The sequence below is a fragment of the Lissotriton helveticus genome, chromosome 9, assembly GCF_964261635.1.
Source record: "Lissotriton helveticus chromosome 9, aLisHel1.1, whole genome shotgun sequence".
In the NCBI taxonomy this organism is placed as follows: Eukaryota; Metazoa; Chordata; class Amphibia; order Caudata; family Salamandridae; genus Lissotriton; species Lissotriton helveticus.
The window spans coordinates 808,545,264-808,562,501 of NC_136070.1; the positions used below are offsets into that span (position 1 = coordinate 808,545,264).

At 41.9% G+C, this 17,238-nt stretch overlaps 1 protein-coding gene across 2 annotated transcripts in view; it reads left to right on the forward strand.

The window, feature by feature from the left end:
- TRAPPC6A (trafficking protein particle complex subunit 6A) overlaps positions 1-17,238 on the forward strand; it is a 603,570-nt gene that overhangs the window by 515,257 nt on the left and 71,075 nt on the right. For both annotated transcript variants that reach the window (XM_078660938.1, XM_078660939.1), the window contains one exon: positions 1,669-1,762. In XM_078660938.1, the coding sequence (XP_078517064.1) occupies positions 1,669-1,762 (94 nt within the window). The remainder of the gene's footprint in view (positions 1-1,668; positions 1,763-17,238) is intronic.

Consider the following 17,238-nt stretch of genomic DNA (forward strand, 5'->3'; position numbering starts at 1 on the left):
TGCAACGCTTAAATCGCCAGTCGAGTATTCTAAACTGTCACAGGTTGTATCTTTTTCCACATATGTATTGTTTAATTCCATGGATTAATTTGATGATCCCTGGTTGTCACTGAGAATCACAGCGTGCCAATGGTTTAAATGCTTGTATCACTTTCCCTTGATTTCTAGTTTTAGTCTCAGGAATCCAAAAAGGTCGATACACATGCGTTTGCTGCTAAAATCTGTGTTCAGACTGCAAGTTACAGTTTCTTATTCAGGATGTAGCCTTACAGCTAGAGCGGTCGACCTCGAAGCTGGGGAACCGGGTACAAGTCTCGGCAACGACGCTCAACATCCTATTATTCTGGGCAAGTCACTTAATCTCCCCGTGCCTAACAAAAATAAATGTGTCCTTCTGAAACTAAACACTGGTGCTATGTAAAGCGCTCTGATACCCGATGTCTCGGGTCTAGTTCGCGCTAAATAAAACAAAAAAAAATATCCTGTAGTACATACTTCCTAAGTCTAAACAAGGGATCCATTGATTTGGAATCATAATGCTGTGTTTTTTACTCTGCATTGACGCTGGTAGTACGTCAGTAAGCCCTTCATAAATACTACATACTCTGATTATTTTTATAGCAATAATACAAAACACAGCATTTGAAAACCAGTGAAACATCGCATATCTTGACTATTCTTTCCATTGTTTTGGTGCTTATTTGAAGTTGGGGCCTTTCTGTGTTACTTCATTGCATTTAGCATTTGAGGGTTTATACTTTCCTTTGTGTTCACACCAGTGCTGTTGTGCGGTGTCTGACCTGTAGACCGCTTTAGTTGTTTATCCAGCCTCAAGCAACCATAGAAAATCACCAATAAAAAAACATATATAGATACGTAGAAGGGCTTTGGATCAGCACTCTTCATCCATCGTTCTGTTCAATTATTATTCATATTTTGTTTCCTGCTACCACAGCATCACGAATGGGGTAGTGTGTCTGCCCATTTCAGCCACTGGCTCTCTTGCACTGTAAGTGACGCATTTTGCCTCATCACATGTGCACATCCACCTTAAAAGAGGTGCACCTTAGTGCCGGGGCCTGTAGTCCAGTACTTTATTTTGTTGATGCCTCTTTCTTTCATTTATTTATTTATTTATTTTGTCATCCTTGTGTATTTTACCTAATATTTTCGGTTTGTTTTAATGCAAAGCAATAGTATCTTCTATTAACATCACACAGTCATATATGTTTCTGTGAGGGGCATAACACTGCAAATGGTTTCTATACGTATTCTAAATACACATGCCTGATAGGTAGCACCCATATGGTTTAGTTAAAGTTATATGTTATAGTTAATTTGCAAACGTAACAATTTTAATGCAAGCATATAGTCACCGCGTTCAGGCAACTATATGTTTTCTTTTAGTGGCCTATATATATATGTTATAAAGAATGTAAGGAAATGTGACCATTTGAACCAGCGTGCCAAGGCCGGACCTGTTGGCTTTGCCAGCATTTGTTTATACTTGTATTTCTGCTATTACATATACAGCCTTCGAACCTTAGACTAATGTGGGGGGGGAAAGATATTCAATTAGACCATTTTTGGCTAATTTTGAACATTCTGTTTTCCAGTTTTTTGTAGATCACAAGCAAAACGTTTCTAACCCATGCCCTTCTTATTTAGTTTTTAGCATATACATGTGGACTTGTGAAAGGAGCATTATCCAACCTTGGCATCAACAGCACTGTGACAGCGGAGGTTCCAGTTATGCCAGCATGTAAGTGCCCTTGGTAAACAAAAACTATGCGCAATTGTAGATACCATAATAAAACAGTATTGTGTAACAAAAGTTGAAATGTTAGGCTGATATCTTATTAGTTCGTCTGTTTTTTGACAAAAGATAGACAAAGTCTTGTAGGCAGTATGGCCAAAGCTTCACTTTAGTTTAGAGATTTATTTATTTTATTTATTTATCGATTTATTAAGCGCAGTTGCTGCCCAGGGGCGTCCAAGCGCTGAGTTTAGACAGAGACGTGACGGAACACAGGAGGAACTAAAAGGGCTTCCTGAATAGTATGGTTTTCAGTTTCCTGCGAAAAGGGAGTAGGTCGGGTGTGGATCGAAGGTCAAGGGGGAGTGCATTCCACAACTTGACGGCGTTCAGAGAGAACATCCTGCCCCCCGACCTAGCTCTCTTTACTCTGGGTACCACTTCCAGAAAAGCATCGGAAGACCGGAGGTTCCTGTTAGGGTGGTAAGGGGTGACAAGGCTGGTGTTGATTGCTGATCCAGTCTTCCAAAAAACTCGATGTGTGATGCACAGAGCCTTGAAAGCCACTCTCTGTCTCACAGGCAGCCAATGTAGGCTTTTCAGTCCCTGTCTGACGGACTGTGACCGTGGAATTTGGAGTATGGTACGTGCTGCGCAATTTTGTACCACCTGCAGCTTTCGAAGAGTCATCTCAGGCGCCCCCAGATATAGGGCGTTGTTTGAGTCTAAACGGGACTGGATGAGGCCTTGTACTGCCACCTTCTTGGCATCTAGAGGTAAAAGTGAAAGGACCTTCCTCAGCGTTCTTAATAGGCCGAAACAGGTGGCAGACAACTTGGTGGCCTGAGTAGAGAAGGAGAGTTTATGGTCTAACCAGACTCCCAAGCTCTTAACACTGTCCTTAGGGGTAGGAGGTACCCCTAGACCGGCGGGCCATAGGGAAGAGAAGGGTAGTGGTGAGGCTGGGCCTAAGAGCATGAGTTCAGTTTTTCCACCGTTCAGTTTGAGGGAGGAGTTGGTCATCCACTCCCTCACGCTCTCCAGGCAGTTCAGCAGGCCGGCCGAGGCTTGCCCACCGTTCTCTTGGGCCAGTGAAACCACTAGCTGGGTATCGTCGGCGTACGACACGATTTTAATGCCGTACGGTTCTACTACCCCAGCCAGCGGTTTCATATAGGCGTTAAACAGTACAGGGCTCAGCGATGAGCCCTGCGGAACTCCACAGCTAAGAGGTTTGATGGTAGATGTTGTGTTGCCATCAAAGATCTGGAAAGATCTGTCAGCCAGAAAGGAACTGAACCACCTTAGTGCGTTTCCCGAGACTCCGATGTTCTGGAGACGGTTCAGCAGAGTGACATGGCTGACCGTATCGAAGGCAGCACTTAGATCAAGGAGGATCACTGCCACTGATCCCCCCTGATCCAGTATCCTTCGAGACTCTTCGGTAACTGCTAGCAAGGCGGTTTCAGTCCCGTGGCCAGGTCTAAAGCCTGTCTGGGAGGTGTGCAGTAAGGAGTGATTCTCCAAAAACTGGACCAAGAGTGCATTTATGTGTTTTTCCAGCACCTTGCCAGTCCACGGGAGCAATGAGATGGGGCGATAGTTGGAATGGTCGTCAGGGTCCAAATTAGGTTTTTTTAAAAGCGCCCGTACCGAGGCTTGCTTCCAGGCAGTGGGAACTGTGCAAGTGGACAGAGATAAGTTTAGCAGTTCCAGGACTACAGGGAGGATGGCATCGCCTGCCTGCATCAGGATTTCTGGGGGGGCTGGGTCGCGAGGGGAGCCCGACTTAACCTGGCGAGCCACTTTCTCTAAGGTGACAAGGTCCAGGAGAGGGAAGTGATCAAGAGTCGGCTCAGTAGTAAACGGGCCTGAACAGGGGAGATTTTCCGGGTTGGATAGGTCGGGCACCTCATGATTCAGGGCCATGGCTGGAAAGGTGGAATATATGTTCAACACCTTGTCATGAAAAAATTCCGCTAGTTCATTGCATTGCTCCTTGGTCTTGGTTAAAGGGGGAGCAATGGGGGCATTCGTGCATTGCTTTACTATGTTAAAAATTTCTTTAGGCTTTGATCTGGCTTCCAAGATTTTGTCGGAATAATAAGTTGCCTGGGCTGCCTTGATCCCTTCTTTATAGCTTTTGATCGCCTCTCTATAGGCGGCCTTTTTTTCCGGAAGGAAATCTACGCGCCAGGCTCTCTCCCGTTGCCTACATCGACGTTTTAGCTCTCTCAGCGAGTCAGAGAACCAGGGAGCTGATGTCTGCACTCGCTTAGAGGACGATTTGCGAAGAGGCAGGATTGGCAATCATTGTAAAAATACCGAAGTGTGTATATAAAACTATAACCATCAAGATTGAAGGAAAAAATTGACACTCTTAGGATAATGGAAAATAAGGTGACATATAAGGAGACAGCCTTTTTGTTTCTGACAGAGAAACTGATTCATGCATTACAAGTGAGAGGAATCAGCAGATTAGTCCTGTAGATTCAAGTACATTTACCATATTGTTTAAGGGTTTGTCACCCCTTAGTTTATGTTCACTCTTCCCAAAGATACTGGTGGGGCAAATCATTTGGCTAGTCATTACTTTCGAGTCTGATTCTCGATTTCCAATTTCACAGTATAATTTTTTGCAAGCACAAACTTGTTGCAATACACAAGGAACATAAAATAAGTTGACTGAATACATTGATTTGAAAGCAGGACTCCACATGTCAAAGGTAGCTGAGCGTTTGTTATGTAACTATTTCCAGCCCCATTCCCTTTCACCATTCGAAAACTGCTTTTCCGTTGATGAACTAGGCTTTTTTGGTAAGCAAGCCTTCCATTCAATGTTTTCCCAATCATTGAAGGATTTAACAAAACACAGGTTACCTTTTTGTCATATAAGATGGTAAAAATGAGATGGTTTGTTGCTTTTCCATGTAACAGTTCAGAGGGCAGTAACAAAATAAGGGGATACCCAAAGAGAGACATCAAGAGGACTAATAATGATTTCAGCAGCATATAATTCCTGAGCTCTCATTTTGGAATGTTTTATTTTTATGCAAAATGTCAGAAATTAACATGTTTTCATCATGCCCCAGCCGGCTAAAATAAATAATCCCTAGACCAGCTGTCCTTGAACCGGAACTTAATAGTGCTCACATTTCTGCGGGTACTGTATCTGATCTCAAGGCTGAAGGTTTTCAGAAATCGATTGGAGCAGCACTTGATATTGTCGCGCCGCTGACAATTAAACGCTACACCAAATCCAAACCTTCAGCTATTTGGTTCACGGACGATCTTAAAAATCATCGACACATTTGTCATAGACAAGAGCAGCAATGGCAATTGCACCGCACGCCCATTAATAAAGCGGGTCACAAATATCTTATACACTGATAAAAACTTGGTATTGCTAGATCAATGTTCTATTCAGAATAAATAAGACTGGAAGGACATTACTCTAAGGAAATCTGTAAAGTAATTGAAGTAGTTTCTCTGCCTTCAATTCCTAGCCTTACTGATCTCCCAGAAGAGTTCTGTGAAAGACTAGCTATCTCCTTCAGAGATAAAAATCCTTCACATTTACTCCAAATTTCCTTTCTCAGCTGTTCATAGTTTTTCGATTGAAGCAATGGACATCTCAACCGTGTCCCCTAGATTCTTGGTCCTTCCTCCCATTTTGGTGCAGATACCCAAGGAGCTCTTAATGTACCTTAAGTCTGGGTCTCCAGTGGATCCCGGCACACCTAAAATCCTGTAGTTAGTTAGTTCCTGATTATATTGCTGAGACTCTTTAGGGTGTACTCAATTATACCTTTGATACAGGAATCTTTCTGCATCTTTGGAAGGAAGCTACAGTCATTTGACTTAAAAAAAAAATAATGTTGACCCTGATGACATGAAAAATGTTCACCCTATTTCTCTTCTGCCCACGCCTGCAAAACGTTTATAGAAATATTTCAATCAAGAATGTGAGGCTGATTAATACCTACAACATTCTTGACCACTCACAGAATGTATTTGGATGTGGTCATAGCACAGAGACTGCACAAATTGCCACCACTGATAACATCCGGTGCCATGTTAATCAGGGTAGGGCAGCTGTCCTGGGGCTGCTTGATTTATCAGCAGCATTTGATACCATCTCACCCACGCGCCTGGTGTAGCGCCTTCAGCAGGCTCGAGTGGGAAAGTCCCTCAATCTTTGCCATTCCTTCTTCACCAATAGGGGGCAAATTGTTGGTTGTGGTGGCTTTAAGGCAAAAGCATTTAATCTTCCATAAGGAATCCCTCAGGGCTCATCGCTTAACCCCACCCTTTTTAGGTCTCGCCTACGCAGTGCGCATTTGCTGCATAGGCAAAAAGTCCTTTTGCAATCGCTTTGGCTGTTAAGCCAAAAATGTGCATGCGTTCTAGTGCCTTTAATGGCAACGCGTGCATGTGTGGCGATTCACTTGCGGGAGTGCGCTGCACCATATGGTAGCAATTATCGCTCCTGGCGCTGCTCACGCTCGCAAGTGAAACGCTTTCACTCGCCCCCTCCTCTCGCCCCTCCCCCTGCTGCCTCCTTTTAGCGCAAGGAACGTGCTTGTTATAGATCAGCTTTTTATCTAATTCCATTTCATAAGTTGTCAGATGCAGCAAAATATGTCTTTATATTTTACATCTCTGGTCTGATCACTGACTGCAAGGTTTGTGGTAACCCCAGTGTTCCCTGCACGAGTATTGAGGAAGTGCCTTTTGTAAAAAACCGTACACGCTCAGCAGAGTTGTCTGTTTCCTGTGATCTTGTGGAGAGTGGGAGGCACGGAAGCCATCACTGAGGTCTGAGAGAAATGACGAGTGTGGGTGAAAGATGGCTGCGGAGATCACTCCTTCGCTGCTGCTTCTCGTGTCCTCCCTCATTGCGGATCAGCACCTCGAGGGGCCCGGCCCTGCAGACAGTGGGGGCCCAGGACAGACTGTCAGAGACTCAGGAGTTATGCCCCCCTTGCAGATTACCATTCACGGACAGGTACCCCCATCTGTAAGCTGCTGCGAATGGCACACGGAAAACCGGATGTACTCATTTGAGAATGGGAATTAGTGTTAAAATGAGTGTCCTTAGATACATCCGCCCATACCCTCTCAGGTGTCAAGGCCAGAACATAATTTGATATTAATTACCGATTAGACACGATATGCGAATCAGAGTACAGTGCACCCCATGGTCTGTGTGTGTGTAAAACGTGGGATATAATTAATCAAAATCACCCTCTGCCCATCCAAATTGTAGCTCCTAACGCCCCAGGCTGACACACAACAGAACTTTACACGAGGGTGGCCGGTGAGGCACATTCTCACAGACACAGATAAACAAGGCCTGGACATGCTAAGAATTCACTACATATGGTGCACTGGGACCACTGCTTCACCTGTACAGGGAGGGGAGTCTTCTGTTAGATATGATGACGTGCGTGGCACCCCCTCAAGGTCACAGGGCAGGTGTTCAGGGACAGGCCTGTTCGTCTGTGCACACTTTAGGCTAGTGCGACATCAGGGCCACAATAAAAGCCAATACAGCAGATAAACAGGCAGTCACGAACAAAGTGCAGGGGGACATGCCTGGGACAGTCCAGTCCCAGTATCCCCCCAAGGCAGAGAATGAAGGCAAATGTCCACCTCTACTTTGTGACCCTGCTTCAGACTTGCACTAAACTTAAAATGCATGCCAAGGTCAGTAGGCAATGACACCATTACAAGCATTCTGATTTAATAAGTTACTCTCAGTGTTCCACAGACTCTAGCAAGGAACAGCATTTACATCAAGACTGAAGTTGAACCGTTTAGTGTTGGAACTTTATAATAACATTATTTTGAGACTAGGTATTATTAGGTTTTATTAGTGCTATTTTAATTAATGTTTATATACATGTATATGTGTGTATATATAATGATATTCACTCGCAATGAGGATAGTCCTATATACTCCAAATCATTAGGCTTGACATAGGCCAGCACACGTTTTTCATGCCCACAAAATTTAGAAATTTAGCTTGACAAGAATTTTGCATTTTTGAGCATTAAATGTCTTGTGGAAGACGTGTTCGGCTCCAATTAAATTTTCCTGCAAGATAACTGCAAGATTTCAGGTTTTATCGATACTTCCCTCTCATATTGAGCACCTAAACAAAGCAATCCCTCACCACCTCGAGTCATTGTACAATCCCGAGTTGTACAATTCCATGAAGAAGGGCAAGCATTGCTCTTTTCTGGCCTCTTAGTCAGTAACTGGTTAGTTTCAGAACACCTTGTGGTCCATAAAAGTGTTCTATACATTTTTCAAAGTATGAATTACTGCACTCAGCCTGCAGCTGTACCAGCTCTTTCTAAAGTTCAACTTTTACAAATTGTTATTGTTGTTATTGTTATATGTACTTCTAAAGCGCGACACTCATCCAACAAGGATATCACGGCGCTAAATTTAAACAGTAAACCATAAACAAATTACCAGGGACTACTATATATTCTATTTAGGGAATAATGCAGTTTATAGTTTTTTCCTGAAAGTGAGGTAACAATCAGTACATCGAAGATCGATAGGCAAGTCATTCCAACACTTAGCGGCAAGGTGCGAAAAGGCACGCCCGCCCATCCTGGATAGTTTTATTCGTGTGGTGACTGCTTTAGCTGTGGCTTGTGAACGTAAATTCCGAACTGGGGCATAGAGCTTGATTCTGTTCCGCAAGATGTAAGGGCCAGTATTATGCAAAGTTTTATGAGCAATGCACAACATTTTAAATACTGCTCTTTGCCTCATAGGCAGCCAATGTAACGTTCTCAGGCAGTTTGTAGCAGAATCGTACTTTTTCTTACCACAGACAGCTTTGGCTGCCGCGTTCTGGACCAGCTGTAGTTTTGAAAATAAATAATCCGCCATACCAACAAACAGCGAGTTGCCATAGTCCAACCTACTAGTCAGTAAAGATTGAACTAAAATCTGTCTACATTCCATCGGAATCCAGGGAAAAACACGTTTCAGCATTTTTAGTATGGCAAATCCTTTGCCACAGATTGTGGTAACATGATGCTTCATAGATAAAGTGGTGTCCATATGGATTCCCAGGTTTCTAGCGGTCAGGGTTGGGTTTGGTGGAGTACCTAAAGTATTTGGCCACCAAGAGCTGTCCCAAAGCTGTTTGGATCCGCCGAATAAAAGAATTTCTGACTTGTCAGCATTTAATTTCAGGTAGTGCCCATGCATCCAGTTAGATGGCTCTGACAGGCAGTTATGTAACCTGTTTTTGGCGTCCTCTTCACCATTGAGGGTTACCATCAACTGAGTATCATCAGCATAAGAGCAGATATTGATACCCCATTTATTGCCTATAGATGCCAATGAAGAAACAAACATTGAACAATGTTGGGCTCAATGTTGCTCCCTGTGGCACCCCATATTTGATCTTCCGAGGAGTGGAGGTAAAGTTTCCTAAACAGATGGACTGGGATCTATTCGATAGAAAAGACTCCAGCCAGTTCAGGGATTTACCATGAATTCCCTTAGCAGCTAGCATATTTATTAGCAGTTTGTGGGAAACGGTATCACACGCCGCTGATAAATCAAGTAATATCAGGGCAACCGTTTTGCCTTTATCAATCTGCATTCGAATATCGTCCATCACAGCCAGGAGTGTTGTCTCAGTACTGTTATTCGATCTAAAACCAGTCTGAGAAACATCCAGCAGGTTATTGGTTTCCAGAAAGCTTGACAACTGTTTAGTTACCAATCGTTCTAAAACCTTTGATAGATATGGAAGCTGTGAGATGGGACGGTAATTGGCTGGATCGTTTATGTCCGCGCCGGCTTTTTTTAATAGTGGTATTACAGCTGCATTTTTCCAGACTTCTGGGAATTCAGCTTGGTCCAAGGAAAGATTAAGAACTTTTGTAACTGCTGGATATATTACGGGTGTAAGCTGGGAGAAGATATAGTGTGGACAGACATCCCATGGTGATCCTGATTTGATTTCTAACATAGCTTTGCTAACTTCTTCTTCAGAAAAAGGGCCAAAAGTAGAGCAACTGGCCTGCAGAGTAGAATCAACATGATACTCTACATGGTCCTGGCTATTATTTATAAAGGAAGCATAGATTTTATCAATTTTTTCACTAAAAAAATCACAAATTTTGGAGCATTTTTCATGTGAGGGAGTCAAGTTTGAGGTGAGACACGGTGGGTTACAGAGTTCTTTTACTTTTTTAAAAAGCTCCTTCGAGGAGTTTTTGTTGTCTAGTATTCTTTGGGAAAAATAGTCTTTCTTTGCTTTGCGTATAGCTGTGTTGTATACTTTCAGCTAATGTTTATAAGTAGCTCTGTCTTCGAGCATTTTACTTAGTCTCCATTTGTGTTCCAATGTGGTACATTTTCTTTTTACAGCTTTTAGATCTGAGCCGTACCATTTCTCTGAGATTTTTCGTTTAGGTCGATCTATAGTACGGGATAGTGAACAATGATCCAACGCTTTCTCAATGTTGCTAAGCAATTGACGAATTTCTTCCTCACTGGAAGTTCCAGGACTAAAATTATAATCAAAGTCTTCTTTAAATTTTTCCACAGAGAATTTTTTCCAACATTTTGTGGAATTTGTCGACTGAACGAAAGGTCTTTTATTCTTTATAGGTAGGTTCAAATTAAATTCGATCCTATAGTGATCCGTCCAAGTCAAAGGAGTTATATTTGTAATGATAATATTAGGTATATTAGTGAAGATAAGATCTAGCATATGCCCTGCTCTATATGTGGGGTATGCTATTTTCTGTGTCAGTTGCATGATTTCCATATCGGTTGCAAGGCGTTTAGTTAGGGGATTGTCATGAAGGTCAAAATGAACATTGAAGTCACCAAGGACTATAATGTTTTTATGTTTAAGACAAACAGGAAGAATTTGTTCCAGGAGTTGAGTGCTAAAATCAATCGTACTACTAGGGGGATTATAAATAATTGCGCCTCCAAGGATCGCCTGCGTATTGATAGAGATGGGGAAGATCAGGACTTCTGTAGTGTAGTTCCTATTATCCCAATAGGCTCTGCGCATTGGAATAATATCTTCAATAGTATAGACCTAGGGCAGAGGTTAACTAGGTCTTCTACCGACGATATTAGACTTAAAGTTTTGTGTTTGCCAGCTAGCTCAGAGTTCACTAGAAACTTTCTCGAATAGGCAAGGAGGATTTTAACCTCCCTGGATAGACAAGAAGGGATTTAGTTTCTGACAACCATAGAACATGACAACTTTGCTCTCCACTAATCAAGAGTGTATCTCTAGAGTCGTGTGAAAACAAAAGACAACTTATTTTACTCAGTCAGTTCAGTGCATTCTTAGTTTCACCAGATTGTAGAGAAAAGGAATGTTGCTCAATAAAAAGATGTTATTTATTGATCAGTCTCCTTTCTCATACAAGAGAAATGAATCGCTATTATTGTAATACTTATGGTTAAGTAAAGTGCATACAGTAAAGACAGAATTATAAAATAATACTGTAAAAGCATTGATATGGTTTCTGAGCCATATGATACTTTAAAATGGATAATATAGATACATACATATATACATTTGACTAATCATACTCAACTGGTGCTTCTGACCACGCCTACCCCAGTGTACCTGACCTAAGCCTAATACGTGGGCGGGAGTAGATAAGTAGCAGTTTAAGTTAAGTTTGTTTTGCCAAGGGACTGACTCGAGAATTCTCTGCAAGGGGTTATTCAGTTCTGTACCTGAGATCTAGAATCGTGGAGGGCTGGTATCTCTTATCCCAGGTCTTGATATTCCAGCTGCCTGCGAGGGCTGCTTGGAAGCGCCGGAGCTGGATTTCTCAGCAGGAGAAAGGCAGCGTCTCGTTCTCAGCGCGTCAGGAAGGCGGGGCAGCGCCTGTGGGCTTCGCTCTCTGCTGGGCTCCTCGGCACGTCTCGCTGCTCCAATCTCGTCACCACCGCATGTGTTTGCTTAAGGCAATGTCGGTAATATTTATACCTGAAAGGTGCCGAGATTGACGTAAGGATGGACATATATACGTCAATAAGGATGTCATATGAACGGGCTCGTTCGCACATTCTTTTGCTGAAGTTCTCTGTGAAATCAAAACAATGGCTATGGGAATTTCCCAGGTCGCTGTAGGCTTGATTTGTTTTGAGAACTCCGTATGCCTTATCAGGGGCTGGAGGAATATCGCTTGTCTAATTAGATGGCATGCGTTATGACCTAATCAGATAACTCGCTTCTGTGCCGTGGTGTGGCTTAATCAGATAACGGTTTTTGCACCGTTGGATGGCTGCTAGTTAATTATTAACCAAACCAGGGTCAGGAATAGGGGAATCGATACAGTACCTATAGGAATACATCACACCCACTCCACGTAGACTATGTCCATATTTACAAATCTAGGCATAGTGAAACCAGTAGCGTTTGTGTATACCGTACCACCCCAAAATACATTCATATGTATCCTGAAAAATTGAAACTACGAAATATACGAAACACAATCACATGTACTATATGTACAAGCAGTCTAATAATGCTACACATATAACGCATATTTTAAATTCATCATTAAAAAAAATGCGAAAAATACACATGAAATGGCTCTTAATACAGAAAAAAAAGTGCGAGACCATTTCATCACAATCATAAAGTTTTGTATGAGAGTGCTAGAGGATAGCTAATGTCTCGTGACTACCTAAAATAGAAATTCACTTCTCTAAGAATAATGTCTACTTTAAGCAGAAGATAAGTGTCCCAAAAAATCGTAAATATTTTGGAATTGGGGGAAAAAAAGGTTCTTGCAGTCTGAACAAACTGATGAGAAAATTTTTCATATCGCTTTTTTTTAAAAAGTTGAAGGCCAAATTCAGGATGTAGGGAACTCCAAGTGCTAGTTTGCTCAAAGTTATTCCTGCTGCTCTGGTGAAAACATCATATCATTTAGACTGTTGAAAAAACTGTCAACAGCTTCTTGCGTAAGTTCCACTAACTCGGAAAAAGTTGTTACCATGCATTCATGAGCCTGAGTATGATTGCCTCCATTGATGTTTTGATCAGCATAGCTGACTGAAGGTCGTACCTGATCGATGCTGCTTTCATCTTGTACTTCACTACCCCTCAATCGTAGTGGTGAAGTCTCCACGAATGCCGTCATCAGGATTGGTAGCCGCTGGGGACAGCACAATGCATGAGCCGTTATCGGACCCAACAAGGTATCTGCGTCCATTGGCACATCCGATTGTAGTGCCAGACAGGTGTCCAACACGCATTCTTCGCCGCATAGCAAGCACCTTAATACAGGCATAACACAACTTTGCCACATTGGTCTAAATGAAAGAGACCAAGTCATGTTCAGGTCCCGAAGCCGTGCTAGTCCAAGTACTTTAGTTATGCGGTCCCGGTAGCCAATGGCTAGGATCATTTCTTCCCTTGTCGCAGGTGTTTTGTCTGTGACATGGTTTGCCATAGCGAAATAACAGGATCAAAAATAGGAAGCCTGCCACTAGTCCCAAAAGGAGAGGAAGTCCGCCAAAAATTGAATGGACAAAGTCTGGAAAAATACCCAGGATGGCTTTGAATGGAGTTAAAGCACCCGAAAACACTGCTTTAAATACACTGGAGACACCAGTGGTATCAGAAATATTTAAGATTTCGTTCAGTATTTCTGCAAAATGTATGGGGGAATTAGTTGATAATAATGAATGAATCTCTTCTGTTGTCCTTGCAACTTGGAGATCATATGTTTCTTTTGATGACGTGAGCCTAGTCGGCGTCTGTAGGAGCACAGTCTGCATTCTGCTTAAAGTATCTATTCGAATAGAAGCAATTTTCAAATCGGGCCATAACCTTGCCTCCCTGTCTGGAGAATCGTTCGGTAACAATACTCGTTCACAGCACATGACCTTCCTAGTCACGGTTATGAGATAAGGTTTTCCGGGCAGCAAACTACAACATCTGCGATCTACTATTAGAATGTAACTCCCGTTCGAGAGTCTCCTAAAGAATGGTTCTATTTGTGTTGCAGGTGTGCCTAGCTGGTAACATGAAAGGTTATTTGAAGTCCCTTCACAGGCTCCATGCAAGCTAATACCCTGACACATAAGTGTACCGCTTAGTGATTTTGCACAATTATTGCCACTGAGAAACACTTTCTGGCCTTTATTACTGACACATTCGTGTGTATAGGGCAAGTTCCATATTGACTTAATGTATCCTTTACCCAACCTTTCATACTGGCCTGCCTGTATATATTTTTGGCAGAATTGAAACTGGAAAGTAGTTATCGGAATATTTATTATTCCATGTATTATCCATTCAATGACAGGTCGTTCTGACATTGTCAATGGTAATCTCTCAAGTCTTTCAATGCTCAGAATTGTATAGTCAGCACCCTTCTGTGCCAAACTGATTTGTTTATCAGTAAGGTTAAAGATATTAAATAATGACGTTGTGTTGATTAAACGCCAAGGCACATAGCCTGAACGCAGATTTTGTAACGTCCAGCCAAGCTGTACAATAGAACGCAATTGGGACTGACCGTGTTGTAACATCAGTAAGTCTTGCGATATTATATCGATTGCTGAAGACACAATGCTGTCCAGAGAATATATTCTGGAGGACAGAGTCATTAACCCATTGTCCACCACAGAAAGTGATTTTTCCAAATTAATACGGTCAATTTCCCGTATTTTTTCTGCTGTCTCAATTTGAGTTACTTTCCAAAATTTGTTATAAGCTGCATATATAGAGGCCGCTATGAAACGTTTTTGACGCTGTTTGCGTGGTCCCAATATGAAATCACGCAAGTCAGCACCTTCTGTAAGTAAAGTTAGGTGTTGCTTAATTTCAGCCAGTGTGGACGTTTATAGCCATTGAAGGCAGAGCTTGCCCACGCTGTAGGTGGTTACTATCCCTGGATGTTGTCTTTGGGAATATCTAGGGTCTGGCCTGGTCAATTTGAACCCCTGTATTTTGTTCAGGAATCTGTCTTGACAGTTATTTGTGTCTGTGGGCCAGATCAACCATTGTTTCCATTCAGGATGTGTTCTGTTTTGGTTTAATATATGGTTTACGTCTATCTCATCATCTATAGAGCTATTACTGCTGACTGTTGGTTTTGGAATAGACGGTTTGTTCAAATCTTTGATTTTGGCTAAGCCAAGACAGGTAGTTTGTTGAATAGTGTCATTCAAAAATATAATTTGTTCTGGGATCATGCAGGCTCTGAACAATGATTTTATACCTTGTACTTGCCAATCTTTTGTACCCCAAACAGTTTTTGTTTCAATGTTACTGTTCCAGAAATCAAAACCAAATGTATTAATTTGCTCAAAAAATGAATCTGAATATATCAATTTTGTGTTGGTAAGCATGGTCTTCATACCTGTCTTATTTGACAATTTGAAATAAAATGTTTCTGCATTACTTGTGTTAAACCCTGAAAAGTATGAATATTTATCATAAAATTTCGAGCTATCTTTTGGAGGAGTAGCACAATGTTCCTATTGGTTATAATTTAAAAAATTTCTAGGTTGTGCAGATTTATGGAGATAATGGTTACCATAGTGGGTATAGCAGAACATTTGATCATAATTAGACGAACCCTGCAAATAATCATGTTCTGTAAATTTAGCAGACATCACAAGATCAGACATCATATCATTAATACTTTCAAAGTCCCAATCATCAGCAAATGTGCTTGGTTTTACAAAGTCACTCAATGAGATCTTGAATTGGTGTGGATACTTCAGGATTTCAACTGGACCATAGATTTCATAATCAGTTTTGTCCCATGCTACACCGCCTGGTATAGGATTGGCTGTGAAGTTCACTGAAGAAAGTTCTCTTTTCTCGATGTGTGAAGATGTGTGTGGTTTAAGGACCAAGTTGATTTTCTGGCTTGCTGTGTCCATTTTAGCATATTTTCCTTCAATGAAATGTCCCAAGCATAGTACCATGATGAGCCAAAGAATGAGGATAAATGCACCTAAGGCCACCCAAAATTCAATCCATGGAGAAATCAGATAGGTTTCTTTCAGCTGTTGAAGAAGTTCCTTAGCTTTATCTTTAAACGTTTTTGTTGATGGCTGTTTCTTTGCTTCACTCAGGTCTTCAGATGAATCATCGAAGTTGATGAAGTAGCCGGATGCTGTTCTGTCAATTGTTCCAATTGCTTTTGGATTTTGCTTTGTTTCATTAGCAAAGTCTGCAGTTACATCATCATAGGTTGTTGTTTCTTGATGAAAAGCTTTGATTTGGGTTTTAAGAGGTTCAAGTTCCATTGCTTTGTTGCATAGTCCTTGTTGATTCACTGTAGATTTTCCAAATGTGATCAGTCTTCCAGTTTGAGCCTCTGTATTCGTAGCAAACATTGGTGTTCTGCTACTTCTTGGGAGTCCACTTGGCCTACTATTTGTTATCGGCCACATGATTGTGGTTTAACCAGGTCGATGGATATGACTCGGTTCTCCTTTTTACCAGCAAGGGGCGGTAGTACTACTGATCTTGTCCCGTTGATAGACAAGACAGGAACTGCTTTTCTGTAAGAAGGCCCAAATTCCTTCTTTACCGCGATCTTTTCTCTGACCAGATCCCCGACTTTTGGAATCCAGACAGGCCTTGCTGGGACAGGTGGTTTTTCTTCAGTGGTTGTTGGCTGTTGTTTCAACTTTATGTTGCTCAGGTCTTTTCTTGTTTCATTTAAGTCCTGCAAAATAGCCAAACGATCTTTGATATCAAAGCTTTTGTCTTTAACCACTGAAGTCTGACTATCAAGATCTTGGATCATCATTCTAGTCCCGAACATTAGTTCGTACGGACTGAACCCTTTCAGAGAATTCCTTGGCAGGTTATTTAGACTACGTTGGACACTTATTAAATGTTTGACCCACCCAGCTCCCGAACCTAATACCTTTTCCGTTATAGATTGCTTTATGTCACGGTTTTTTCTTTCTACGATTCCGTTTCCCTCAGGATGAAATGGACAAGAATACCGCAATGCAATGCCCATGCTGGTCATGGCCTCCTTATAAGCTCGAGATCTAAATGCAGGACCCTGATCAGAATGTAGCATGCCAATTGCGTATGTGCCGATAAAGACTCGCAAATCTTTTATAACAGTTCTGGCGTCAGCCGATCGCTGGGGCCACAACCATATGAATCTCGTGCATGAATCCACTGCCACCAAGATATATTTATAGTTACCATCCCTTTGTAAGGGACCACAGTGGTCTAGGTAAACACAGGCTAATGGTTTATCTGAGATTAGAAGGTGCGTCTGTGCTGGTCGTTTCACTGTTGATACTTTCATTCTTTGACATATTTCACATTCTAGAACATAGTTCCTTGTTTGTCTTCTCATTTGTGGCCACCAGTATATCTGTTTTAATAATGACACTGTGGCTGAAATGCCAGCATGTACAGAAGCAAGTCCTTCGTGTGCCGCTATAATCAGTCCTAACCTATGTT